The 27,986-nt window shown below is 40.4% G+C and overlaps 3 protein-coding genes across 5 annotated transcripts; all 3 read right to left on the reverse strand.

The window, feature by feature from the left end:
* Window positions 1-828: 828 nt before the first annotated feature.
* Window positions 829-12,495, reverse strand: rbl1 (retinoblastoma-like 1 (p107)). The gene is made up of 22 exons (XM_026349473.1): window positions 12,198-12,495; window positions 10,276-10,409; window positions 9,260-9,463; window positions 8,931-8,995; window positions 8,233-8,361; window positions 7,439-7,602; window positions 7,291-7,355; window positions 7,028-7,202; window positions 6,771-6,937; window positions 6,259-6,371; window positions 6,079-6,182; window positions 5,859-5,996; window positions 5,319-5,483; window positions 4,972-5,113; window positions 4,660-4,887; window positions 4,240-4,430; window positions 3,806-3,982; window positions 3,432-3,503; window positions 2,814-2,901; window positions 2,519-2,667; window positions 1,455-1,619; window positions 829-1,166 (listed from the first exon to the last, which is right to left on the reverse strand). Exons 1-22 carry the CDS (start codon window positions 12,357-12,359, stop codon window positions 972-974), a joined length of 3,192 nt encoding a protein of 1,063 aa, XP_026205258.1. The 5' UTR covers window positions 12,360-12,495; the 3' UTR covers window positions 829-971.
* Window positions 12,496-14,885: 2,390 nt separating this feature from the next.
* si:dkey-222f2.1 (intermediate filament protein ON3) lies at window positions 14,886-21,005 on the reverse strand. Its single transcript, XM_026348400.1, has 10 exons — window positions 20,700-21,005; window positions 17,720-17,928; window positions 17,497-17,557; window positions 17,075-17,170; window positions 16,356-16,520; window positions 16,046-16,171; window positions 15,812-15,955; window positions 15,648-15,724; window positions 15,516-15,562; window positions 14,886-14,992 (listed from the first exon to the last, which is right to left on the reverse strand). The coding sequence occupies exons 1-10, from the start codon at window positions 21,003-21,005 to the stop codon at window positions 14,886-14,888; spliced, it is 1,338 nt and encodes a 445-aa protein (XP_026204185.1).
* A 1,887-nt stretch (window positions 21,006-22,892) lies between these two features.
* LOC113154296 (deoxyribonuclease-1-like) lies at window positions 22,893-27,961 on the reverse strand. Of its 3 annotated transcripts, none has more exons than XM_026348401.1 (10): window positions 27,847-27,961; window positions 26,706-26,791; window positions 26,529-26,623; window positions 26,262-26,339; window positions 26,062-26,174; window positions 25,872-25,984; window positions 24,019-24,173; window positions 23,833-23,929; window positions 23,619-23,736; window positions 22,893-23,435 (listed from the first exon to the last, which is right to left on the reverse strand). In XM_026348401.1, exons 2-10 carry the CDS (start codon window positions 26,784-26,786, stop codon window positions 23,329-23,331), a joined length of 957 nt encoding a protein of 318 aa, XP_026204186.1. In that variant the 5' UTR covers window positions 26,787-26,791; window positions 27,847-27,961; the 3' UTR covers window positions 22,893-23,328. The 3 variants fall into 3 exon arrangements, with proteins under 3 accessions (XP_026204186.1, XP_026204188.1, XP_026204187.1); XM_026348403.1 differs by lacking the exon at window positions 27,847-27,961 and adding an exon at window positions 27,528-27,814; XM_026348402.1 differs by lacking the exon at window positions 27,847-27,961 and having other exon boundaries at window positions 26,706-26,811.
* Between the last annotated feature and the right edge of the window lie 25 nt (window positions 27,962-27,986).

Raw genomic sequence — 27,986 nt, forward strand, 5'->3', positions numbered from 1 at the left:
CAAATTTGCCAGTTTTAATTTGTATTTTACAACAAGCGGTTAGTTTATCCACTCCTTCTAGCGTGCTTTTAGCAAACTAGGTATGAACAAAACAGCAGATTGTTTAAAGTTACAAAGATTTCTAACAGCAGTACTGTTGTATGAACAAACACTCAATAAAATGTTAAATTCAGTAAAATGAAGTGTAGATACTACACACACAGGAACAAATGCTGCTTCTGAAGCACTCTTGTTAGCATTATTACAACATTATCCAACACTGAATTGTTCAAAATGACAAAAAGCAAAAATTAAAAGAAACAGAAACGTGAGAAAGAATTAAATTTTCCTCTCAGCAAAATGTTTCCACAAAAAAAGACTTCTGCAAATAGTGTAGCAGAACACGACTGTATGTACAATAGAGCTTGATTTATCATATTCTGACAAAAGAACCTTTTATTAACACGTTTAGTTGTTCAAATCCTTGAAGCACTTTGTTGGGTTTAACATCATCATAGGTTATGATCTAATACTCGATCATAACATCTTCATGAAGCTCATAATGTTTCAAATTCAACTGTAGTTTTTATTTGGAGAGGGGTTCAGAGCTGGACTCCATTATAGTGAAAGGTTCTTCTAAAGTTTTATCACATTTAAAAATGCAAAGGGTCAAAATATTAGAAACACGTTTTAAAATAATGTAGTGCAGTGTAACACCACAACCTCGGTACTTAACATGCAGTTGAATTAACATCACCAGCAGAAACCGGACTTCCAGCACCACAGTCATTGAACTATTATTACTGTAGACTGGAATGAAACTTTAGAGCATTTTTGGTAATGGCCACTTTCAACGACAAGAAAAAACAGATTCTGTGTTGATATGAGCGTCTGACTACACGCTGCTTCGTGTAAGTCATTACTCAGAGAAGTTTCCTGAAATATTACTTACACAAGTTTTGTGTAATGATTTACTTGATTACTTGTTTTCTTCAGTGACTCTGCCGTTCGGACACAACGTCCTGGAGACGCTTGAGCAGCACATCTGGACTGTTGCCATTCTCTGGACACGCTCTCTTGCTGGGGGAGTCACACGCAGAGGACATCAGCACATCCCCCTCCATGGTGAAGGCCCGTTTCCTGCTCACACAGCCTTGTCTGATCATCCGGTTGATGTCTGATAACTCCTGGAGGGAGCAGGAAAGATGAGGAGACGGTGAGTAAGCAACAGAAAGAGGGACGTTACCTACACCTAATGTGGTTTTTGTTGGTCTGCCACTACTGGGGAGGGCAACAATGGCTTTGGGAGTCCAAAACGAAAGTCTTTTGTAACTTAACTCACATTTATACAAAACATTCTTAAGGATTCACAAACTTAAAGCAGACAGAGACCGACCGCTGAGAATAAAACACAGTTAAGGTATAAATAGAGCAGCTTGCAGAACCCCCCCCCCGCCCTGTCTGTGTGTTCTTGCCTTGGACGGGCTGCTGTTGATCCTGTAGGTGTAGGAGTTTGGCGTCAGGCAGCCTGTGGAGTTCTTGTGAGGGGAGACGTACAGTGAATGTCTCTGAGAGATCCGACGAGGAGAGAGAGGCTGAGCCCGAACCGACGGGAACGGGGAGAGAGGAGGAGCGTCGGCCTGGAGGATCACAAAGAGTCAGATCATAAAGAGTCAGAACACACAGAGTCAGATCACAAAGAGTCAGAACACAAACAGATCACAAAGAGTCAGAACACACAGAGAGTCAAAACACAAACAGATCACAAAGAGTCAGATCACAAAGAGTCAGAACACAAACAGATCACAAAGAGTCAGAACACACAGAGTCAGAACACACAGAGTCAGAACACACAGAGTCAGAACACACAGAGTCAGAACACACACAGAGTCAGAACACACAGAGTCAGAACACACACAGAGTCAGAACACACAGAGTCAGAACACACACAGAGTCAGAACACACAGAGTCAGAACACACAGAGTCAGAACACACACAGAGTCAGAACACACAGAGTCAGAACACACAGAGTCAGAACACACACAGAGTCAGAACACACACAGAGTCAGAACACACACAGAGTCAGAACACACACAGAGTCAGAACACACACAGAGTCAGAACACACACAGAGTCAGAACACACAGAGTCAGAACACACAGAGTCAGAACACACAGAGTCAGAACACACAGAGTCAGAACACACACAGAGTCAGAACACACACAGAGTCAGAACACACACAGAGTAGAGTCAGATCACACAGAGTCAGAACACAAACAGATCACACAGAGTCAGAACACACACAGAGTCAGATCACACACAGAGTCAGATCACACACAGAGTCAGAACACACACAGAGTCAGAACACACACAGAGTCAGATCACACACAGAGTCAGAACACACACAGAGTCAGAACACACACAGAGTCAGAACACACACAGAGTCAGAACACACACAGAGTCAGATCACACAGAGTCAGAACACGTTTCTGTTCATTCAGTCTAAATGCTTTTATTTTATTTCCTGCTCTGTGTCGTACCCGGTTATCATGTGTGGCGTATCGCAGTGCGAAGCTCTTCATCCTCAGGACGAAGATGGTGTTGTAAAACTGGATGAGGTCACCGCGCTCCTCCTCCACCGATTGGTCCGAGTTTGTGTCTCCTGAGAGCAGATTGGTTTTCTCTGCAGCTGAAGACACACATGACTCGGTGAGTGTTCTATAATCTATAATCTAATTTCAATATTATAATACAGGCCACGTGTGGTTCGGAGAGCGGTTGAAAGACGAACAGCAAAGTTCAGTGTCTAAGAAGCGTTTGCGTCTGTGGTCTTACATTCGCCGCCTGAAACAGGATCAACCTCCATGTTCTCATCAGCCACCGGTTCTCTGGGAGTGTGACGCAGTAAAACGCTGCGGTACACCTACAAAACACAAAATAAGATTTCACAAACTCACTAAATGCTCTATTTTAAGTGTTGACGGTTGCTTTTATCAGCAGTGTTGTTGTTGTAGCCAAACCAAAGAGTCATTAACTTAAAGTTAAAGTCACATTATCGATATGATACATTTCATCTAGAATTGGTGGAACGTTCTTCCAGGACCGTAAGAACATGATCACACTACTTGACAAGTTCAACATATTATTAAGAAAGTCTCAGCAAAATGGTCACAACTAAAACAAACATTATTTAATCATCATTCTAAGGTTTTGAGCATCACACATCAATATTTGTTTTATTTTTTTTTAGCATATGCTTAAAATGTAATGTTTAATTTCTAAAAATGTTTTAAAAGCACTATTTAGTAAGTTTCAGTACTAGTGTTTGTATCTAAAAGTACATACATACATGTAATGGTTGAACTGCTTGTTCCATGATGTTTGTAATGTACCGTGTTTTATGTATCATGGCATTCAAAGTGTCACCCGTGTGTTGCAGCGTGTGCGTCTTACGTGGCTGCTGGCCTGTGGTTGATTGCGATAACACTTCATTATGTCCTGGAAGCTGTGAGTCTCTTTGGTGATCTACAAAGAAGGAATCACACACAGGTAACCGTTACATGTATTCCTAGGTGCATAAAAATACCAGTACTAAGGTCTTTACGAGGTTATTTATAACAAGAGAGGGAACATGAGACAAAAATGGTTCAGGGCAGCTGCCAGGAACACGTTTTCCTCCAAAGAAAACTATTTTGATCTAGAAATTAAAAACCTTGTTAAGCTGCCAACACTGAGACAACATTGCAGCTTCTTGCACGTTTTAAAACAGCAGAAGCCAGATTTCTTAATTAAATGATATATTTGCTGAATAAGTTTAGTTTTCTCACTTTTGATATAATGTAAATGCTGCAGAGCAGCAGCTGGTCGAGGTGTCTGTCCTTCATCAGATCTGTACACTGAACCAGACAGTGTTCAAAACACGTCCAGATTTTCCCTCGCAGCTCAGAGGAGATGTCCAATCTCGCACACAAGTCCCTCAGACGTACACTGGCCAGGTGGTACACCTGAAAACACAGAGAGGGAGACGACAAGCTGATCAGAAGACGGAAACAAAATCCTCCCTCATTAACATACAGTTTCACTACTGTGATGTCACGTCTTAAAACGTGATGACTGTCAGCTCTAATTCCAGTTCCATTACAGTATTTTATTAAGTACGAGATGATAAGCACATGATTACAAACCCCGATCTCATAATTACGAGATGCAATATGATTGATGACATGTTTCTGTTTGTGATCGCTGTTCTAGCAGCTCGTACCTTTCTGAAGAACAGAGCAAGTGATCCGGTGCGTCGCGGACGGCCGTTTCCTGTCTGGCTGTCGGAGGTGGTGGGTGCAGTGGGGGCGGGGCGGCTCGGAGAGGCGGTCAGCAGGAACTGAGCACTGACTGCACCGGAGGAGTCATACGGCTGAACTGGGATCAGTGTGATAGTCCGGTCGTTACTCACACCTGCAGATATTCACAGATCCAGAGACGCACAGTTGGCAAAACATCCAAACCTGTTTGGGTTTAATCTGTTTGTCTGGGAGTTATATTTGAATCTGCAGCATTAGAATAGAAAACTAACTGATGTCATTGTTAAGAATGATATCTCTCTGGAATGATACGCGTTTCTTCTTTAACATGTATTTCTGTGTCTTAATTCATCCAAATTCTGATATGATGATCCGTCATTCACCTTGCAGCGGCACACTCAGGACGGTTGTGTGTGTACTCTGGCCTCCGATCTTCAGGGTGCTGCACGAGCCAAACGTCAGCCGCTTGGCTGGAGACGACACTGGACTCATACTAGAACTCAGTCCTGAAGTCTGGCCTGGGGGGTCGTCCCCGAAGAGACGCCGTTTAGCGCTGCCAGCAGCTGGGGAGCTGTACCTGTCGTGGACCGACAGCGGAGAAGGAGGCACCTCTGGGGGGGGAAATACAAACGAACAAATGTAACGGCCATTCAAAAAATAGAAACCTAAACACACTGATCCACTTTAACACCCACCTTTGCGAGCACTGCCGAGACCTGATCTGAACTCTCTGATGCGAGGGTGAATGATGGGGGAGAGGGCGACCAATGGTAGATGTGACGGACCACTAGAGGACCCTGAACCAGAACCTGTGTCGAGACAGGAGGAAAAATTCACCTGCAGAAAGAGAAGAGATGTGTAAAAACATGAGGGGAGGAAGAAAAGAAGACAGAAGTAAATTTAGATTTGTTTAGTAACTGTGTGAAACTAAATGTTTTCACTTTTAAAAGCAGATCTGACTCTTGTTCCTCCTTTTCCAGAGAAAACTGAGCGTCTCTCATTAGAATTTGTTCATATGTGTGTTTGTGTGTGTCCTGCTGACCTCCTCCACTGTGGGGACTTTGTTCCCAGCAGCCTGCAGGGCGCTCCACATGGCAGAGTCTGCAGTCCACGCTCTGCTCTCCAGGACCTGCTCCTCGATCAGGTTCAGATGTTTCACCATGTCTCTGGAGAGACCTTCCTCTGAGCGGATAAACACCTCGATCACCTGCACACAACAACAGTCACATTCATCATTCACGTACAGCCTGAAAACATTACTCAACAATCAGACTCGCATTTCATTAAGCTAATAGTTTAAGAAGTGTAATTTCTGATAAAACTGGATCTGATAATGTTTTTTTGAACAGGCAAAATTCACAGATGATGTTAAACTAAAGACAAATTGAGGGAATCTGGGCAAAAATAGATAATAATATGCACCCTGACAGCAAATTTCTCAATCTACAGGAAACGCTGCTCCAACCTTGAAACACAGTTTCCTGTGTTTCTGCAAATAGGTGAAATAACTTCAGCAATGACAGACTCCTTACTGGCTGTTAGCGTTTAATGTTTTAAATGTGTGTTTTTGAGAGTGTGTCACCTTAAAGAAGTAGAAAGGGGTCAGTTTGAAGACGTTGATGATCCAGGGGAAAGTCCTCTGGGAGCTGTAGGAGAACAACACCACCTCCAGACAGCAGGCCATCAGGGAACAGTGGAAGATATCCTGCTCCAGCAACACCTAACAACACAAACACATTTAGTACATAGGAAATTAAACACAATGTTTACTTCACATGAAGCACACTGTGTCTGCTTCTTACACTCATGTCTTTGCCCTGCAGCCGTTTGGTCTCCTGAACCATGACGTTCTCTAGGACCTTGTAGTAGAGAACCTCAGCCAGCTTCAGACGGTTCTCTGCAAAATCTGACACAAAAATTTCTAAATGAGTTTAGTTTGTGTTAATCTCAGGTTTTACATCGTATATGAATTTATTACTCACCTATATGAGAGCCAGGTGTGTCCACTGAGTCCTTGGTGTAATGTTCTTTGAAAGTTTGTCCCAGTGTCTTTACTCTGGCCAGTACGGACTCTGTGGGATCTCTGGAACACGACCTTTAATAACAGTACAGAACACAGTGTTGGTACAAAAAGCACAAACCCCAAAATAATCAGAGAAGTCACAAGCTGCTCATGCTGCAGGCAGCCGACCAAAATAGAGTAATAGGATGTGAGACCATAACCTAAAATCTCTTTGCCAAGCTGAAAGTACGAATAATGTACTTCACTAATCTTGTGCTCCATCTGTTAAGACCAAAATATAATTTCAGTAGGCTCATGGTGTAAAAGACACTTAAAAACAAGATCCTAAATGTAGGAAAATAAAATAAAACCTGTGTTTAAAGACAAACAACAGAGGTTTGTTTGTGTCAGATGCGTTCTCACTTGAGGAAAAAGGACATTTACCAGTGTAACTAAATGAGACAAAGGAGGAGAAACCAAAAGGGAACTGACTTGAAAATCTGCATCAGCTGGTCGCTGGGGGCTGCCCGCAGCCTGGTCACCATGGTCTGCAGCCGGCTGACGCTCTGTGTCGCCGAGGACACAGGAGTGACGAGCAGGTCCTTCTCCTTCAGGTACACTCGTCCCGTCAGTGGGGTGGAGGGAGCCAGAGAGCCAGACTGCAGAAAGACAGATTCATACTACTACACATGTTTCTGTGAGGGGGTGTTTAGTTTTCCTTCCTCCCACGCTGCTAAACCTGTGTGTACCTTCTCTACATGTTGCTGCAGCTGGTTCTGAGCACTCGTCTGACCGGCAGAAGGTTCTTGAACGATCTTCCTCGGAGTCCCAATTTCCTCATCGGCATCTGCTCCCAGAAACACTCGTTCATCAAAGTCTCCCACTGTCAGCACATACTCCTCATACTCCCTGTTTATGGCTTTACTGTAGGGAACACTCAGAGTTAATGAAGGGCAGTCAAAGCACAGAATGTATTTTGGAAGATTTGTTTTTCCATTTGTGATCAGCTTACTTGTTATCAATGAAGTTCTGAGGATCTAACATTTCTGTCAAGTGCTCCTCATGGCCTTTCAGAATCTGAATGGGGAAAAAAGGAGATAATTAAAAAGAAGAAACTAAACATCAGGAGATAAACCACGGATGTGTGACTGTGAGTGTACCTGTCTCTGGAACAGTTTCTGTATGTAGGGTTTGAAGTAATGCTGTTTGATGCCTTTAGCCTCCACCACCAGCCCATCATGGAACTCACACAGCCTCTCCAACACACATGGAGGAGGCTCATCAGGTGAAATGTGACCATCAGCGTGGTACACAGCAGGAAGACCTACACACAACACACACACACAGTAAGCGTATATGTCAGTACACAAGCAGTGTGTACACGTGTTTAAAGAGGAATTCTTATTTCATTCTTCTGCTGTCTTACAAACAGTCTCCCCGTCTCTCTAATAATAAGCTTTGTTGTTGTTTGATTGCTGATCAGGACCAGAATTTAACCAAAGTGTCTCAGAGTAGAGATGTGAAGTACGTTTACTTTAGTGACATCTAGTGGTGAGGTGGCAGATTGTTATCAAAATGCCCCGACTCACTCTTTCCAATAGTAAAGAGTTTGTGGAGGCTGTCAGGTGCCATAAAGTCGTCGACAACTGCATCAAGCAGCAATCACGTCCAATGATGAGGTAAATTTTTACTCTATATTCTCCAAGATGTGTGATAGCATCACTTCAAGCTCCTGCCTCAGGGTCAAATATCCTCTTTAGAGCCAGGATTTGGTTTGTCCGTTCTTTTTAATGATATTTAATTTGTTGAGATCACTCTGCACATACACAGCCACAAAAACACTGCCGGCTGTCTGTGGTAAAAAATACAGCAAAAAACTGCAGTAATACAATATTGTATATTACTGAAGTAATAGAACCATTTGGCTTTTACACACACACACACACACACACACCTCTAAACGCTGGGTTGATGAGGTCCTTCCTGTTGGCACACAGCAGAGCGTTGCCAAACACCAGGTCCAGACAGCAGAGCAGCAGGTGGTACGAGTTCACCAGGTCATCACCGATCATACGGAAGTTACCTTCACAAGCGCAGAGGAGTTCACGGTCAGTCAGTGTACAGTACTACCCAAACTTAATCTGTCTTCTAACCCAACAACAAATTGAAAGGAGACTCTTTGGGCTCTTTGGACAAACAGTGACACAAGCAGAAAAGGAGTCGGGAGCAGCTGGGCTCTACCAGAGAACGGTCACCATTCTCAAGAAGCTTAAGTTTAATGCAAGTTAGACGTCTGTAAATTGACTCTGTGTGCAAACAGGCAGCATAAGATAAGCAGTGTTTCAGCATGTGGTGTGGAGGCGTTCAGGAACCATACAGAGCGTAGGTACTGTTAAGTTCCCCATCATTAGTATGATAAGATCTACAAATGTTGAGTCCTATAAACCAATCAGCATTTGATGCCTGTTTTAATGCAATAATTAATGCAAGTAGTATTTTAGTCCTCATGGCTGAAGAGTCATAAATAATGTTCACAGATATGTGCAGTTGAACTGCAAAGATCTACAGACACCTCACTACAGTTGACACGTTTTAAAAGCTTTATCTGTACTTGAGCTTCCAGCTGCTCCGTTAGCTTCAGTTTCTTTGTACCTTTGGTGTAGACAAACAGGGTCCAGCAGAACTTGAACAAATCGCTGATGTGACAGGGCAGGCGCCTGTAGAGCCAAACAGAGAACATTCAGTTAGACCGGCCTGGGTGTGTTTTTCTTTCCATTAGCAGCACCAACGCAGAAAAACTGACTAAATGCGACAAAGAGAATAAAATCTCTGCTTGTGTTTCCAGCTTTAGGGCTGGCAGCGTGTGTGTGGTCATACAAACTAAACAAAGACAAACACTGAATCTGACAATAAGAATAAATTAATTAATAAAGTTAGTGGTAACATTGGTATAAATGTGTGTGTGTGTGTGTGTGTCGTGCCTGTGCTTCCTGCTGCGCGGCTGCCGCGGCGGCTCGCCTCCCTGTGGATTCTGAAACATGTCCATGAAGATGGGCTCAAACTTGCGGAAGATCACTGTGGAAACCTCGAAGTTTCGCTCCAGCCGCTCCATGCGCAGCCTGAAGTCCTGAGGCAGGTTGGACATGTCGACCCACTTTCTCATCTTAGAGAAGAACTGGATCAGACTGTGAGGACCGGAGGAGGAGTGTTAGGAACAGAATACAGACACAAAGAAAAGCCTTCAAAGCCTAACAAAGACAGATTTGTGGGAGTAAAATAGTTCAATATGAACAAGATCAAATGTGTAGGAGAAGATAAATATTTGGTTAAATCACAATGTTTTAACACCACAGACCTGGAGACACAGTGATTTCAAAATTAAAAAAACTTAACTAATCCCAGCTGCTACAATCTCACCCTGCATTGACTGTTAATTTGAAATAACTGCTAGACTGACACTAGCTCAAAGAATATGTTCACAGAATGAACAGAAACATTTCTGCAGATAAAATAAAGCCAGTAATTCAACCAGATGTTCCTGTTGTCCCTCATAAGGGAACGGTTTTTGCTTTGTCACTGAAAACATGAAGCTGGAACATTTCTGAAGGAGTGAACGTGTAATTCAAAGTGCTGTGGATGCTCATTCTGTGCACCACATGAATGTGTGGTTTCATGTGAGGGTTGTTCTCTGAGGAGCTGGTGTTCCTGCTGCTGAGAAGATGCACTCTGACAGAACGGATGTAGCAGCGATGCACATCAGGATCTGTGCTGTTCTGTGCAAATTCCACATTTAACACATGATGCAGATGGATCTAAAATGGCTTTTTTTTTTAGAGAACAATAAAAAAGAAGCAGCTATAAACAGTAAATTTGTTTTTCTGAGCTAAACAAACCCCAGAAATCAGCTGTTTCTATTATTTATTACTGCCATGTAACAGCTCTCTTAGGTTAATATTGTGCCGTATTCCAGATTATATCTTATTTCACATTAACTCACCTGAGTTTGGAGTAGCGAAGGATCCTGGTGAGAGAGACACAGTTTCCCTCCATCAGCCCTTTACCCACTGTTGGAGTGGATCCCTTCCTGCAGGCTGCATACAGAGAACAGGCCAGCCAGTGGAGCACCTCTCCCTGTGGAGACACAGCAACACAAGTTTTAAAAACTCAACTAATACTGGTTCGCTTCAGCAAACACTGATGAAACAAGACAGCTAAATCTACGTTAACAGGGGGAAATTATTATTTACATGTATAGTTCAATTTAACAACATTTTGTTTCACTGTCGTTTACTCAACAAAAGAAAAAATATATCATAGAAAATATCAGTTACTGGTTTCAGCTGAGTAACAGCAGTAAGACCTGAACATGCTCTTATTAAATCACACATTTCATTCTGCTGCCACAGGAACAAACGAGCTGTTATGACTGTTCAAGCTTTAGTAGAATGACACAGAACCAAAGCAGCTGTAACAGGGCGGACAAATTAAATGACATTTAACCAGTGTGTGGCTGCTGCCACTTGTCTGTCTTCTCTCCCTTAATGCCTGTGTTCGTTAATGATAATGTAATCATGGGCCCAGGGTTGGGCAGAGGCCCGTCAGTCATCAGCGGAGTACAGACAGGATGTCTTGTCAGAACATGTTGGTTAATATAGGAGAAAAGAACAAACCTGAATTAGGGTTAAACTCTCTAACAGGTGTGACAGGAACAGTGAAGTCAACATTAATCATTTATATAAGACACAGAACTGACTACAGCTACTGCGTTTACAGTATTTCTGTGATTCATAGATTAAAGTACAATCTACATATAGTTTTAGGATTAAACAATCATTAATCAATTTCTATTTCAAGTGGAGAACAAATGTTGGTTTGAGGATCAGTTAGATGAATTCTGTCTTTTACCTTTGTGTTACCTTTTAAATGAGACCGTGGTCATAAAGGTAATCATGACAGTTCAGTTATTTCAGGTATGTTCACACCATCTTAAATTTGACACTTGTACAATCAACATCTATTTTATTTGTGGGATATTTTTAGTCCATTTTCTGTTCTGTAATTGTTAGACTGAAAGATTAAGATCCTCATTTTTTAAGTAAAGCCCCATAACTTTGTTATGAATGTCGGTAAAAACAATAAATCAATAAATAGAACAGCTGATGGACAAAAACTGAATCTGCTTCTACTGTGTTCTAAGTGAAGGTTTTTCTAATATTTTACTGCCCAAATGACGGATAAGGATAATATGTATTCCCACTCAAAATGTGGTTTAAATCAATGTATTATTACTTTTCTGTAGCGTAGCGACTAACAAACTGGTTCACTGAGCCTGTGATGGACTGACGACCTGTCTGTGTCGTACCACTGACAACAAATGACAAACACCAATCCTCAGTTTCCAGTGACGTGGATCATCCTCTGTCATATCAACTAATCACTTCACATGTCATCTTACTAAAACATGCTTACTCTTGATACTTGTCAGTGACATGTGAATGTTTAGTTTCTCTGAGCTTTGGTCTTTAAATCTTCAGTTATAAAGTGGTTTTTGTTTCAACTATTCTGAGATGATTTTATTAAAGATTGTTTGCTCAGATCTGGTTTTTGTCATTGAAATATGAAAACTAATAATGTGTCTTTGGGTGTTGATCACAGTAAACAGTGTGTGATATTACTGTCGTACTACACATGATCTCTTTCTACTTTTACACAGCGATGACAACAACACGTGTTCCGTTTATCTGAGATCATAATAATCCGATCAGAACAACAATGGCTGCCTGAAGCCCTTTAACTCCGTGTTTGTGTCACACACTGGGCTGAAGTTTAGCGAGTTCTGTGGAGAGGTACCCGCTGGTTTTTCTCTAGTGTGGATGATAGTTTAACCTCAGGCTGGCTGGTTAAAGCCACTTTCTTTACCTCCAGGGTGTACGTGTTCCATATGGCCGTGAAGTTCTCCATGGCTTCACCCGCTGTCTGTTCGTCCATGTTCAACTCCTGACACAACGTCTCCAAACTCCTCCGGATTGAACTCTCCTCCATCCTTCCCGACTCGGAATCCGACGACTCTTCGCCCCGCATTCGTGAAAACTTCCAGTTACGGTTTCAGCCACGTTTTTAAAACCCCCCAGGAGTTCGGTCCAAAGCACCAAAACACGACACCACCTCCGTCCGCATCGGAACAACACCAAGCAGCCGTTCCCCGCGACCGGCGGACTTCCGCACACAATCCCCACAATGCAGCGCATTGGCGCCAAAACCGCACGCCAGCGGCCAATCAGGGGCGAGGGAAGCGAGGGCCGCGAAATCCGTTCGCCCAGCCCCCTTCTCCAGCGCTCGTGCTCCTTCGGCCAACTGTTACTAAGCAACCGCTCCGTCGTCCGTGACTTCGACGGCTCCTGCGACTTAAAATGAGGATTTTCTGAACATTTGTCGACTTTAAAGATGATTTTATCCACATTTAACTACTTTTAACAGGTAAAAACGCTACTTTGCTCATTTTTCTAGCCATATTCATCATGGCTATATTTAAACTATAACTAAATAGAGTGACTATCACCTTGATAGGTGCGTTAATGTGGAAATAAACACACGTAGAAAGAAAAACATTTGGAAACAAATGAATTTAGAAATAAATATAAGTGGAAATAAGCAGAAAACAATGAGGTTTTATCTCATGGGACAAATCTGCATGTGCAGGTTAACAGGTTGAATTGAGAGGGTTAAACACATTTTCTGTAGTTAGCATGGTGGACAGACTTCTGAAAAACCATTTTATTATTATTAATATTATTATCATTACGTGTATTTATCGCTGACCATGCACTGACGACTTGCTGAGAGCTCATTTACATACATTACATGAAAATCCATGCAAAATCATCACCTTTGTGTTATTATTTTTAATTTATTAAGAAAAGACATTGAGAATGAGTCACAGTAACAGATACATATACAGTAAATACTTACATTTTCTCATGTAGTATTGCTCTTCTTGAATTATTATTGCTTTACCTTGGATACTGAGCTGTTGAGGTACAATTAAACTGGGTTGTTTTAAAGGAAATGCTGTCATCACAGTACGTTCACTGTAGTTTTTGTCTAATGTTTCTGTCTGCGTGCACATTTATAAACTAATCTCTAGATGGCAGCCACATCCTTGCACATGACAGATGTTGATGCAGTATCTTCTTGTGGTAGTAAATATAAGTACTTTTACTGAAGTACTGCACACATGTAGCCTACTGTGAGGTATTGGTTTTCCATTTTATACAGATAGTGAAAAAAATACTTTTATTAAATTGTTTATTTCATAACTTGAACTAACATTACTTTTCTACTTTCATTCCGACTGGTAATAACAATTTTAGTAATGAATGCATTATTGATAATAATACACACACCATTATATAAAACTGATTTAAAGTATCCATCCATCTTAACATATCTGAGAAGCATATTTTATCCTACATATATATTTATTTAAAAATCCACGTGCTAGTTTTCTACCGTTTGTTGTCTCTGCAGCTCTTTCTAATCAGAAACAGTATAAACAGCTGTGAGGTTTTGTTCACGTTCACTTTATTTGTAGAAGTAACAGCAGAAAAACAACTTTGATCTACTTAAACCACATCTGCAAATAAAGATTTATTATTTATGATTGTTGCAAAAAATTATCAATAAGAGCAACCAGTCTTTACTACACAAACAAAACTCTGAAATAGCTACCTGACTCTAAATCACAAACACACCACTTACAGTATAGGACATTCCCTAAATTAGGATTATCATATAATCTCAGCACAGGTTACAGGAGGGTTTCCCTGCTGCTGGGTCCAACTACGACGGTTGATACGACAGTAGACACATTCAAATCCAATCCATTAACATAGTGTTAATTATATTAGAAATAACAGTTTCCAACATGAGTTTTACTTTATTTTCCATGTTTAGTTTTAGATGATCTGATTTTCCGTTTCTCTAAATACAGTAAGGGTTAGTAATGCACCTGCACACAGTTGGAGATAGCTGTTAGAAAATCTAAATGTGTGAATTTCCTCTGTGGGTAATGTGCGTAAAGCATCTACATGTTAATGCTGGTGCCTGTATTTTTAGTTCTTTCATAACTCCTTCACTTTATGCACATTTTTCCTCAATATTTAACTCACAAATATAATTTGAAATGGAAAAAAGTTATTTTAATTTAATTTTACAAATGTATAAAAAACTATATATTTAAAAATGAAATTGTTATTTAATAAACAAACGCTTATATCAGTATTTGCCTCATGCAGATCCAGATTTCAACCACTTTATGTACTGCTTCATCTACAATAATACATCGTCATCATCATCAATTACTTTATTTCTGCATCTGCAAAGCAACTGAAGCTGTCAGATGTAGTGGAGTAAAAAATACAAGCAAGAAAAAAATGTACTTAAGTTTGTAACTTTCTAAACAAATGTTAAATTAATCAATTTGACTCTAGACATGTGGAGATTTTTGTCAATATTGGTCACTGAGTGTAGATTTATTCCATTTCAAATTACACGTTCAGCACAGTAAAATGTACATAAAGTAAGAGTATGAATGTTTTCCATGTGTCCTCAGTGAAAGCTGTATCTGCTGTTATCTCTGGTCTCAGTAGTTTTTATCAGCAGCTTCGGGGCAGGAGAGCTGCTGTTGCTGTGGTATCCATTAGTACTTTTAGGGCCTGAAGAGAGACAGACAGGAGAAGGAGGAAAAGGAAGATGGGAAGATGGAGAGAAATGAAGGAAAAACAATAAAAAAACAGGGAGAAAGAAAGTCGAATCAGTGAAAACAGTGCAGAACATACAACGGCTGTGATTCATGAGTCAGTTTAATTTCTTTAAAAATGAAGTTTGGCTCTGATTTGCCCTAATGCATCTGTCTGGTACTCTGCAGCAGAGTTACTGTGACACTTCTGTTTGTACACAAGTATGTCTAAGTCCAAGTTTGCCACCAAATCTGTCTGGTTCCTGCACGAGGCCCAATGTGTTATACCTAAAAATAACACCTTCAAAACATAATAGAAATATCAAATAGTGGAACAAAAGAGGGAATTTTGTTAGTGTAAAAACAGCTCAACAGAAACCAACCAGCTCTGCTCAGAGGCCACTATTCTACTATTTAATTACAGTGGAACAGTAATAATTCAGTGTAATGTAAAGGTTTGGTTTAACCATCGCTGTCTTCCTTTGGAGTTTGTCACTTACTGTAGGTGGAGACGGCCTGGATGTTGAGGATGGACTGCTGTCCAAGTCTGCAGGAGAGGAGATGGATGTTAGTTTTATATCAAAGACGCAGACATGATCACACCTCCTGTTCTTCTTCTTTTCTCCTCTCACCTGTCCTCTTCTCCTTCCAGCAGCTTCCTGTAGGTGGCGATCTCAATGTCCAGAGCCAGTTTCAGGTTCATCAGGTCCTGCAGGTGAAGATGAAATTACTGAGCACTGTCCTGTCTGTTTTTTGTTTTTCGGATCTTTCCACCCAACGCCTTCTCCCCTCTCACCTGGTACTCTCTGAGCTGTCTGGCCATGTCTTGTTTGGCCCTCTGCAGCGCGTCCTCCAAGTCTCTAGTTCGAGCTTTGGCTTCTTTCACCGTCAACTCTCCACGCTCCTCCGCCTCAGCCAGCTGGTTCTCCAGACTACCACGCTGAGGGTGGAGGAAGAGACGAGAAACAATCCATGATGGCCCTGAATGACGTAAAAAAACAAACTTTCCTGTGGCAGGCTGAAAACCTACCTGAGCTTTAACAGCCTCGATCTCACTCTGCAGTCGGCTGATCAGTCGGTTGACTTCAGCCACTTCTCCCTTCACAATACGCAGCTCGTCTCCAAACTGGCTGGCCTGCACCGACATTTGGTCGAACTACACACAGAGGAACATAAGCATTATCTGCAAAGCTGCTTCTCTCTTTAAATTGAGAGTTATAGTTTATTATGACCATTATATAAATCTAAGTGTTTGTATGTACTGATGTGAGCACTTTACTTGAGTATGTCCATTTTATCCTGCTTTGGACCGTTCACAAGTCCTGGTTCCTTGTCCTCACCTTGTTCTTATACCAGGCTTCTGCCTCCTCTCGGCTGCGGGCCGCAATCTCCTCGTACTGGGCTTTGACCTCAGCTACGATCTGCTCCATGTTCAGGCTGCGACTGTTGTCCATCTGCACCACTACTGATGTGTCTTTGATGCTGGCCTGCAGCTCACGCAGCTCCTGGAATTAAATACCAGGATAAATGAAAGCAGCAGAGACGCACAGTGTACTGAAACCTTCACACTAACAGAAACAGACTAATTCAAATCTCTATAAAGTAATGCAGAAATAACAGATTACAGAAGTATTAACGCTCCTAAAGTCAGTTTTCAGTAGATGCCCCTTTGTCAGCAGATAGGCCTCGATCACATTTACACATAAATATAAACATATATATATATATATATGAACAGTATATATCTAAACTTTACATATCCAGACATGTTGCAATAAGCACTGGTGATTTCTAAGAAGCCCGACAATACAAAACAACAAGAAAGATTTTCTCTGCTTATTCACTTCCACAGGCAGTAAATGCATGTAGTCGATTTTCTATTGAGAATGAGTCACATCAGGGACACAGAACAATGAACTAAAGGAAAGTGTGACTTTAACGTTACACTGGGAACTAACTGTCTGTGTGCAAATGAAGAAACACAGGAACATGATTGTTTGTATAAATATCTTCTACTTTCACTGCCTCAGTGTTTCAGAGCATGACAAACTTTTTATACCTCCTCATAGACGTTACGCAGGAAGTTGATTTCATCAGTCAGAGCTCCGACCTTATCCTCCAGATCTGCCTTCACCAGATAGGCTGAGTCTACATCCTGGACACACACAGACAGAAACAGAGGCCATAAATGCAGATTAAATAAGACTAGTCTACTTCAAAAACTACTTTCTTAGGTAAATGTACTATTTACTCTCCACCACTACTCTTTTCATTTTATAGAGCTCAGGCCGGGATGTTTTTCCAACCTAAACCAAGAAGCCAGAAAGTTATGGATGTTGACACGTGGGAATGTAGGAAAGAGACCGACAGAGGCCACAAGAGAAAGTGAAAGACACTAGGTTCCAGACAATAGACCGGTTCAAGTTACTGACCACACCTGTGTATGAATGAAAGAACAGGTGAATGTGTGAGGATGCTGACCTTCTTTAGGATAACAAAGTCATTCTCCAGGTTGTTTCTCTTGTTTATCTCGTCTTCGTACCTGTGACAGACAAAGGCCAGTGAGTTGCGATCGGTGCATCATTACACATTTACATATTCTCTAAACTAGAACCTTAGGAGGTTTTTACCCTCTAGTTTGACCTAGTTGTACCTAATAGGCTGCCGGCTGTGAGTACTGAACAGAGCTATCAACATCATTTACTTGTGTTTGTAGTCCTCCACCAGGCTCTGCATGTTCCTCAGCTCTCCGTCCAGTTTGGTCTTGTCGTTATTGACCAGGTCCATCTGGCGCCTTAGGCCCGCCATGTAGGCCTCAAACAGGGGCTCCACGTTGGAGCGAGTCACTCCCTGACCCTGCAGCAACTCCAGTTTCGTCTCCAGCATCTTATTCTGCTGCTCGAGGAAACGCACCTGCGCGAGGTTGACAGTACAGTTAGTGGGTTTTCAGATCCACTTTAAACGTGATAAAACTGAAGAGTCCAACAGAAATTCAGGTGGTTTCAGTTGATTGTTTAGCAAACATGAGCTCCAATTGTAGCTACCTGAGGAGTCTTAGTTCTAGCTGGATTCATCAGCTAATTCCTGAATAAGATTTAATGTGGCTCAGCTTGATCTGCTAAATGTTCCACTTTCTTCACCAACACTTTAACTTTCTACAATTCCGAGCACGGGAGCTAACACAAGCTAACTGTACACTAGCATGTAGCATACATACAGATAGGCTGTGGTAGCTCCTGTACCAGGAAGCTGTCCACACTCTGCAAATCAGCATTGTTGGTGATGATGCTGAGAACTAAAAACCCTGAGCTGAGCTGACTAATGTAATCAATGGACGACAAAAGGTTTCAAAGTCAGCATTTCTAAATATTTAGCTTCTTTGTTTGAATTGTCACTTGACAAATCAGTGATTTGTAATGTTGACATGTGCACAGCAGCAGAGTTTTTTAGTAAAAACATCAAAGAACTTCCATCACTGAGGTTAATTCCAGTAGATAACCGGCTCGAGCTCCGTGTCAACACTCGGCTCGTGTTTCCTGCCTGCAGCCGGGTATATCCACCTCCTATTATACCTTCTCCCTCCAAACAAAGCCTGCGTTCTGTGCAGAGCAGGAGACACAACCACACCGAGTCTGACCTGATTGATCAGGTTTCAACCCGACCCAGTGGGACTGAACTGGGACAGATACAGTAGCTTAAATATCCAGCACTGATGCCTGCTTTAAATCCCAGAAGCATTCACACATTTGTTGTCTCTTCTTTTTAGGTTTTAACCCTGTGTTCAGATTTAAAATGCATCATCATCCCACAACAAATTAAACTGTGTCTTCTTGTTGCATCGACTAATTACGTCTCTGCATGAGGAAGCAGCTCTTTAATGTTTCAGCTGGTTCCTGGTGGGTTTGGATTACAATGGTAATCGGATTTATCAGTTAACCTGTTTTGTGCTTTTCACTACTTTATACTGCGACTACAGAATAACAGAGTTGGTCTCACTGCAGCAATGTCCTAGTTCTAATTCATGGGATATTAGTGAGTATGAATGGGAAATGGACAGATGTCCTGTGTTTCTCGTGGCTACGTCAAACAGAGAACAAGAATAATGAACCCAGATACTGAAAGAGAGCTCAGGTCGGAGGATTCTTGCTTTTTCTGGAACTCAAAGCTCCAACACAGGGGCTCTTTTGTGTGTTACTGTTAGTTGGGAAGTCAGTATGAGTGATCTCATTTACAGCCATGGATGTAGTTTCAAATGTTTACTAGGAGGTTATACAATATGTTTTGTTGTGCATAAAAAAATGGGTATATTCAGGTAAGGGTTTTGCACAACCTCCAAATTAAAATAGACAAAGAATAGACCTAAGATTAAAAAAGATTAATCCAGTTTCTACACTTAAAATATTAACGATGGAGTCTACTTTAAATTATTACAATACTGCATTTATACTTCATATAGACCATAGATAACACTGTCTTCTTTAAGAGACTGTTTCTATGTATTCTACTCATTATTCATACCTATATATTTATAAATAGTTTACACAGTTGCACTATTTCACTTGTTTCACATTCATATTTTTGCCTAATTTAATTTAAGTATGTTTGTTTTTTTACTGTAAATATAATTTCTATCATTTATTACATGTCTTATTTTACTTTTAATTTATTTCACCTTACACATTTGAATGCCTTCAGCCTTTTTTACTTGGCAAGAAGCAAGAAGCTTGGCATGAATGTGATGTTCCCACAACGAGAACGACTCAACCCCACCTACAAGATCTACATCATATCAGCTGTTTGACCCCGATAATTTAAATCGACAAGAAGAGGTTAATTTGGACAAACGGAAATCCGCCCAGCACATCGCTCTGCCTCCCTCTGAGCCCGAAGTATCTCTGCTGATGCGAGAAGCCAACAAAGCTTCTATTGTGAGGGTGTGTTACCAACTCCGTGAGAAAGCGGAGATGTTCTCTAAGTACGGTATCGATGTCCGACATTATCACAGAGCTGAACTCCTTCTGTGGGAAATGTGTGCAGCCTGTGTTCTACAGAAACCTCAACACAGTCACTTCTCACATTTACTCACCTAGTTATCGTTTCGTAACATCCTGTACTGATGGATTATGAGTCAACAGGTCCCTGGACACAGACTTGTCAAACGTCCCCAACCCCTCTGGACACGTTGCATCTATATTTAGTGGTTTTATTTTTCCTTGAGGTAATTTAGATTTTTGTTTATTCATTGTATTCATGTATTTGTAGTCATCATGTGTATAAATAAACGTTCCTTTGTGGGTATTTTATCTCTTTTTAGTAATTTTTTTGCTTCTTTATGTTCATTTTACATCTATACTGACATGTTTTGCCTATTTATTTTAAATTTTGTCTTATCTTTGAACTGTTTCTAGTTAGTAATCAAGTCATTTAATTTCAATGTAATTATGGATTAGAAACAAAACTAACAGAATATTTTTCATCCTCATACTTTCCTTCACACAAAGTGACTTGAAAACATCTATGAACAGTTTGATGCAACAGGACGACTACATTGTCAGTTCAGTTATTGTCCTGTCGTCATGGAACCATCCCATAATCACATTGAACAGTTTGACTAATACATTACGATCATGATTAATTCTCTGTAACTGATTGATTGACTAATTCCCCAGCTCTTGGGTCTTTACCTTGTCTATGAAGCTTGCGAAGCGGTTGTTGAGGCTCTTGATCTGCTCCTTCTCGTGGGCTCGGCTCATGGACAGGTTGGGGTCGATCTCCAGGTTGAGGGGGGCCAGCAGGCTCTTGTTGACGGACAGAGATGCCAGCGGGGTGCCCAGGCCATGGTGCTGCCCGCCCGCGTACAGAGAGCTGCTGCTCAGGGAGACGCCGCTAAAACCTCCCTGACCTGGACTGAAACCGCTCAGCCTCCTCGAACCACTGCTGCTCCGGACTGAGTTAGTGGAGCTGATTCTCTTGGTACGACTCAGACTCATGGTGGAGAGAGATGGATGGAGAAGGAGAGGTGGTGATAAAAAATGAATGCAACAGTCAGTGGCTGAGTAAAAAGAGAAAGTGTGTTGGACAGTAGAGAAGGAGAAACAACAGTTTACAAGACAACGAAGAGGATTTTAAGAAACTGAATAAAAACAGAAGCCTGCAGGAAACAGAGTGAACGACCGGAACAAGAGAAGCAAAGAGAAGTGAAACAGTCTAAGCTGTCTGACCACACTCAGGTGTCTCAGGTGTCTCAGGCACTTTTAAACCTCCCCCAGGTGGAGTCAGGAGAGGAGGAGAGAAGCTGGAGCAGAGCGGATTTCTGTTGTTCTGAATGAAGTTTAAATCCTCAGAAACATTTTATTATTTTAACAGACTTTTATTGCTTTGGTTCATTATAGTATTTTTACCATCTATTTGTCCTCTTTAAACTGGATCTCAGTATGTTTTAGCTTTATTTAAAGATGCTCTTAGTCCCAGTTACATTACTGACATTTGGTACCATATAAGCCACCACAGAGCCTTGAGATCCCCAGGGGGAGTTTTAATCTGTTAAAGAAACTGGAAACTGAAAACTAAGATTAAGTGTCTGAATTGTCAATACATGTCTGACCTGCAGTCCGGGATGGATGGATTACTATAATAATAATAATAACTATATGCACCTTCCAGGCACAGACCCAGAGACTGAGACTTCAGGAGGCCCCAGAGCCCGAATTACATTTAGTGAGTATCAATGTCTCTTGTTTAAATGCCACAAAGCTCAGGTAAAAGATGTAAAATGACCTCGAAGAAAGACAAAAAACTAAACACATGGAAGATGAAAACTGAGAAGAGACAGATTACTACCAAAGACTGACACACAAAAATCCTAAGAAGACAAAAGGCAACTAAAAATAGAGAAACTGATCCCAAAGACAGAAAAACTGACAAAATGCAGGATACACAAACTGAGCACAAAGATGAGATGATCAAAATGAGACAAATAATTAATAATAGACAAAAAATATAATAATAAATAAACATATTGACCAAACGTCACTCCTCAGCTTTAATCGTTCTATGACTCTTTAAGTTTGGCGACTATGAGTCTCATTTTATTTGTCCAATCCCATTTTTCTCACAGTCTCTCTATAGGATTAAATTATAAAATGCAGAAATCAATAATAATAATGATAAATTCACAGTTTTCTAAAAGCATTATTTGGGATGTGTCAGTAAACAGTCTCATCTACGTTTGTCGGCTCCACTTACTTTCACTGCCTCCGGCTATTGAGCCATGTAAACTAATCTGCCTCCACAACCTGAGACCATGTTGGTGTTTGTTGGAGGTTAGTGGTTGGATTTCATCCTGGTTTTGGATTTGAAAACCACCATAAATACGTCAATAATTTATCCTAGATTTACATGTCTATACATGGTCACTTTAAACTAATAGCCAATATGATGTTATCAGATAGATTTCAGTTTGTTTATGTTAATGATGATTCTTCCATGCACACAAATGGTAGTAATGGAGTTCCACAGGGTTCTGTGCTTGGACCGATTCTTTTTACTTAATTAGGAAACACTCCATCAACCTCAGTTGTTGTACAGATGTCATCCAGCTATATTTAACCTATTTAAAAAATTAGACAAGCCAAGTGAGTTAGTCAAATATATCATGGTGTGCATATCCTCTGATTTCCTACTTCTAAATTCAGACAACACAGAGGTTATTGTATTTGGGCATAAAAACCTTAGAGATAGGAATTTAACTCTCACATTAGACAAATGTATTTATTTTGTGGTCAAAATATATAGAACAACAACAACAACAACAAAACAAATAACCAAAGCTCTAAATTTATTTAAAACCTTTTGCTGTAAAAAATAAAATGTCACTATTTATATTCTCCAAGCATTTTATTAGGTACACTTATTAAACAGCCCCCTCACAACATCTTTGTTTTCAGTTTTTAGTTAAATTGTCTGCAAATTATAAATATAATTAAGCAACTTATAGTTAATTAAACCAAAAACGCTAACCTTCATAAAGCTACATGTTATGGCCATTGTACTGGATTACATTCAGTTGTACTTTCGTAGCTAATGGTCTGTTTGAAGAGTGTAGAGTACTACAGAAATTCAAGTTTATTAAAACCTCACAGCTGATCGTGTAAACAAATCAAAATATGTGAAATGCAGATTTCTTTTCCATTTGAAGTGATAATGTTACAGTTCATTGATCTATAAAACAGTCCTGTCCTGTTTTACTAGGCCAATAATATGAGCGCAAAACAATTTTAAAATGATGATGATGTAAAAACTTGAACATCTGTTTCATTTCCTCAGACGTCTTCTCTTTGTGGGTGCTGGCTCATCACTCTTCTTCTTTGGTGCTATATTCTTCTTCTTTAACTCGGCTGGCTCTGTCTTCTTCTGTGGTGCTGTTAATTTACAGATATAATATCAATTTGTGTAATTTCATCACAAATGACCAATTAAACACACAATCACAATCATAAAAACATATTTCGCACTAATTGGTTGCTATTTAATTTAAACTGTGGAACAGTTATTGGGTACCTATTCTATAATTAGTGGCCTTTAACCAGTTACTGTAATGATACCTTTTCTTGGAGTTTGTCCTTTTCTTGGTGTGGTTATATTTGTTGGAGGATCATCTTTGTCGTTCTGATTCGTCTTCATCTCCACCTCCACAGGGTAATGGTCACTGACACTGAGAGTCTGGGAAAACAAACACATGTTGAAAACCACCATGTTTTCAGCAGTGAGGTGACGTATTAACGGAACAGTTTAGGACTCGGTTGTTTTCAGTCTCACCTCTTCATCAGTGAGGTTGAACTCTTTCTGGTAATTGAAGGATTTGGCCGAACCGGGGACGACGGACTTCAGCATGTTCTCTCCATAAACCACAATCCTGTTGGCAGAAAATCCATCACAATCTTTACCAAACAAGACAGAAGATAACAGATAATAATGCAGATTTTACTGTGTAGTATGTTTTACCTGTCGTAGGTGTTGTCATTGTGGTTACTACTTGTGGTGTCCACGTCATCACTTATCAGCCAGTGATACTGTTCAGCACAGATACGGATCTTTTCCTTCTTCTTCTTGGAGAGGTAACGTCCATCTGCGTTAAAGTCGCCTAAAATCATGATGTTCTATACAAGAAATAATACAACTACAATTATTAAGCGTTCTGATGTATTTTATTTCTGTTCAGGTATTTCTACTGTCATCCTCAGACACCTGTGCAGCATCACTTTCTGCTTATGTGAACTTTATTTCTACGGCAGCTAGAGGTCGCCTGATAACACACAGTGATGAAATGTGCACTTCTGGGCTCTAGTGGAGCAGCTTGTGCCTCCTGAAGTGTAATTATGGACATGATAAGAACTGATAATGGTCATTACATGACTGTTACATGCACAATGAACCAGGACGTGTCTAATTTAAGGGTCTTTACTCTGCTACAGAAAGCTTTTTACTGGTAAACTGGCTTTTTCCTGCCACACTGAGGTCCTTTTCTAGCCTGGTAACTTAGAGACTGCATGCAGAAGAGGAAACACTGTGTTTACTGAGCTTTTAATGTTTTCATCAGTTTATTTGAAAATAGAAATCACACCATGTGTTATTTGTTCTCATCTGTTCTACTTTCATACAACATATATTTTGCAACCACCTCACGTATCTGTGGCCTTAATGTCACAGAGAGTGGCTCTTAATCAAATCAGTCAACACTACAGCTGTGTACAGCTAAATATAAAGGCTCTTTTCTTGTATGTTATTGTCATTGCACTGTAGGACATTATAAATCTATTTTAATATGGAAAAATATGCAACACTTCCTCAGTTAAATTTTCAGCAACTGGATTTCAGTTAAGTTCGTGACTCGTCTCAAGAGAAGTTAAAGCAAACACAGTGCACCTGATCATGACCTGGTCTGCAGCAGCAAAGCATCTCAATACTTAGTAAAGAAGGGACTTCAGTCAGGATGAATACGCTGACATGTAAACACAGCAGGAAGCTGCTTCATTCGTCTCTAATTGAATTACACATGCAGGACGCTTGTTCAGCGCTGCAGAATAACCACAGAACAACTGCTGCACATTTGAGCACATCAAACTTGTCAGTTATGGTTTCTACTTTCTATTAACAGGCGGGTCGGGGACATGTTTAATTATAAAGTGGTGTTTGCAGAGAGAAAATGTTTCTTAAATGCGTGATAATGTATAATTTCTGATCCCACACTGTACCCAGGTACAGCACACCTGGATATCCTGTTTTCCTTTTATCTCCACTTCCTTTTTCTGTTGTAGCTCATGACTCTTAATCATTAATCATCCTAATCTTAGTATTAACAGTTGTCAGTTAACAGATTTTAACAGTCAAATAACAAATAAAACATGTTCAACAAAGTGCATAGAGCAGCATTTGCATATGTAATTATTCAAATTATTTAAAACAACGACAAACTGACAGAACTCTTGGACAGAGGAGAAGTTTATAGAACTGATCTAATGTCCAAACACCCAGGAATTGTAACTGTGCAGAATGTAAATTAAATTACTGCCGGTGAAATGAAACGGTGACATTTTAATGTAATTATCTGGAAATGAAGAACAAATATACTTAATTGTTAATAGATTTGCTTGTTTTCTTGTTTTTCTTGGGTTAAATATTTTCTTATAAGAGCAAAAACTCCAGTTAAAATTTGTTGTTTCTCAGTCTGGACACTGTAAAAAATCCTAAAACTAAACTGATGCAGCGTTAAATAGAATCACGATACGTTTAATCAACTATAGAGTGGAGTGGGAGCTACACTGAGCCTACACCCAACACAATAAGATCAAACCTACATCCGATCCCCACCTCCCCCTCACAGCTTCGACCACGTCGTGCAGCTCGTCCAGCTCCTTCAGAGAGTCCTCCGGCTTGGTGTGGACTGGGATCAGAACCAGGTCTTTCACAACTGGAAACATGCACGAGTTCATTACACAGACGGTCGACCACCATTCGAACAGTAATTCTTAGGGAGACAGCACAAACCTGTAGTTGGACAGGTGAAGCGCAGGACGAAGGGCTCTCTGGCGAAGGCGTCTTCATCTCCAACCTGGTTGTCTTCATACTGGTAAATGTCTCTCAGCACCACCTCATCGTCCCTGAGACACGTTTAAAACAGCGACAGTAAATGTGTGAGACCTTCTTCTCTTCAGTAGATGTCTCTTACCTTCTTTTCCTGTTCTCACCTGTAGAAACAGACAAACTTCTCCTTGTAGGTGTCTCGTCCCAGCTGGCAGCTGGCGGTCATGGAGTAACGACTGGTTCTGTTCTCGGTGAAGGAAACAGAAACAACACAAAGATAAATGAAGAGTTGTGGATGTTGAGCATCCTGTTTCTGTTTAGTGCTGTCGTGTGGTATCTTTTACTATCATGACTCACAGACTTATTAGACACTAATCGTTCCTCTTTAACAAATTCTCGTTAGAAAACATTTCACAGTGCAGAAAACTCACCCGGTGCTGTTGAGCTCCTGAAGTAACTTCTCCATGGCTTTACCGCTCTTATCCACCACCTCCAGTATCACCACCACACTGTACTGGGACATGATCTGGACAAACACAGTCGACACAACACGTTAGTATTAAAACAGATGTCCTATCCTATTGATGAAACCATAACCTGGGACTCACCTTGGTCAGGTGGTGGACGACAGTCTTGTCTGTGACTTTTTTCATGCCCAGGTTTTTGGCGTTGAAGGCTGCGATTTTCATTTTGACTTTATTTAAAAGAAAGATGATTAAAATTCATTCAGACTAATATGAGAGATATACGGGTCATAAATGTAGAACAGCTGCAGAAAAAGAAGAAGCAGAAACTGTGGTCAGATGCTGCACTTTTAGAGTTCAGGTTTCACGTTACGATCCAGTTCAGACCAGAGTCAACGATTTATAAAGGTGAGATCAAGTTAAAAAAGGAATAGAGCTCATAACATTTGTTTTGTAATTAACCTTGGGAACGTTTTTCATATTCACATTCAACTTACAAATACACAAAACATCAACATTTAAAGTCAAACTTATGTCAAAGTGTGTAAATATAATCAGGAATTCCCTTTTTTATTCTGATTGATTCCTGCTTTTATGTATTTGGTGCATTTCATTGTTTTAGCTGAGGTACCTTTATTTTCACTGGTGGTAGATTTTTACGTTTGTTCTTTCTGAACCTCAAAATTATTTAAACTATTGTAAAAATCCACAAAGCAGAGAAGATGGAACCACAAAATATTTTGTATAATTACCTGAAAAATTGCTTCAACTAATATCAAAATAGTTGCAATTCACTTTCTTTATACAAGAACTTACTAATAATTTCAGTTTTAAAGTAACTAAAACACATAAGTAGTATATTTTTTATCAGTAGAGAATACTCTATGTACTGTACCTGAGTAAATTATAAACTAACTAATTAGCAGAATTAGCAGAATTACTTTTTAAATAACTGTCTTCACCCACAGTTCCACAGTAACGTACTGTAGCTCAGCTCTTCCTCATAAAGACACAGACACTGAATTGAGTTGTTTACATTAGCTGTGAACCATCTGATGATCCGGTTTCAAACCAACGGCAGCTTTTTACTTTCATTTCTTCTGTCTGAGATGAAACTGGAAATGAACAGTTCACGACTTCTGGGAGAATCAGCTGAAATCAGCTTTGTGTTACGTTCAGTTATATATTAACAAGAAGTTAAATATCAAGAAGACACCGTTTCTGGTGTCAGACGAGTTGTTGAAGTAGAAAAAGAATAAAAACAGTAAAGAGAAAAAGAACTCACCTGAGTTGGAACAAGTCAAACAACAAGTTGTAGCAGCTGAAAGAAAACAGAAGAACTGTGGAACAGCAGAGAGGAGGAAGTGTCACGGCCGACCACAACACACACACACACACACACACACACACACTCTGTACATACAT

This window comes from Anabas testudineus, chromosome 5 (assembly GCF_900324465.2).
Source record: "Anabas testudineus chromosome 5, fAnaTes1.2, whole genome shotgun sequence".
Lineage (NCBI taxonomy): Eukaryota > Metazoa > Chordata > Actinopteri > Anabantiformes > Anabantidae > Anabas > Anabas testudineus.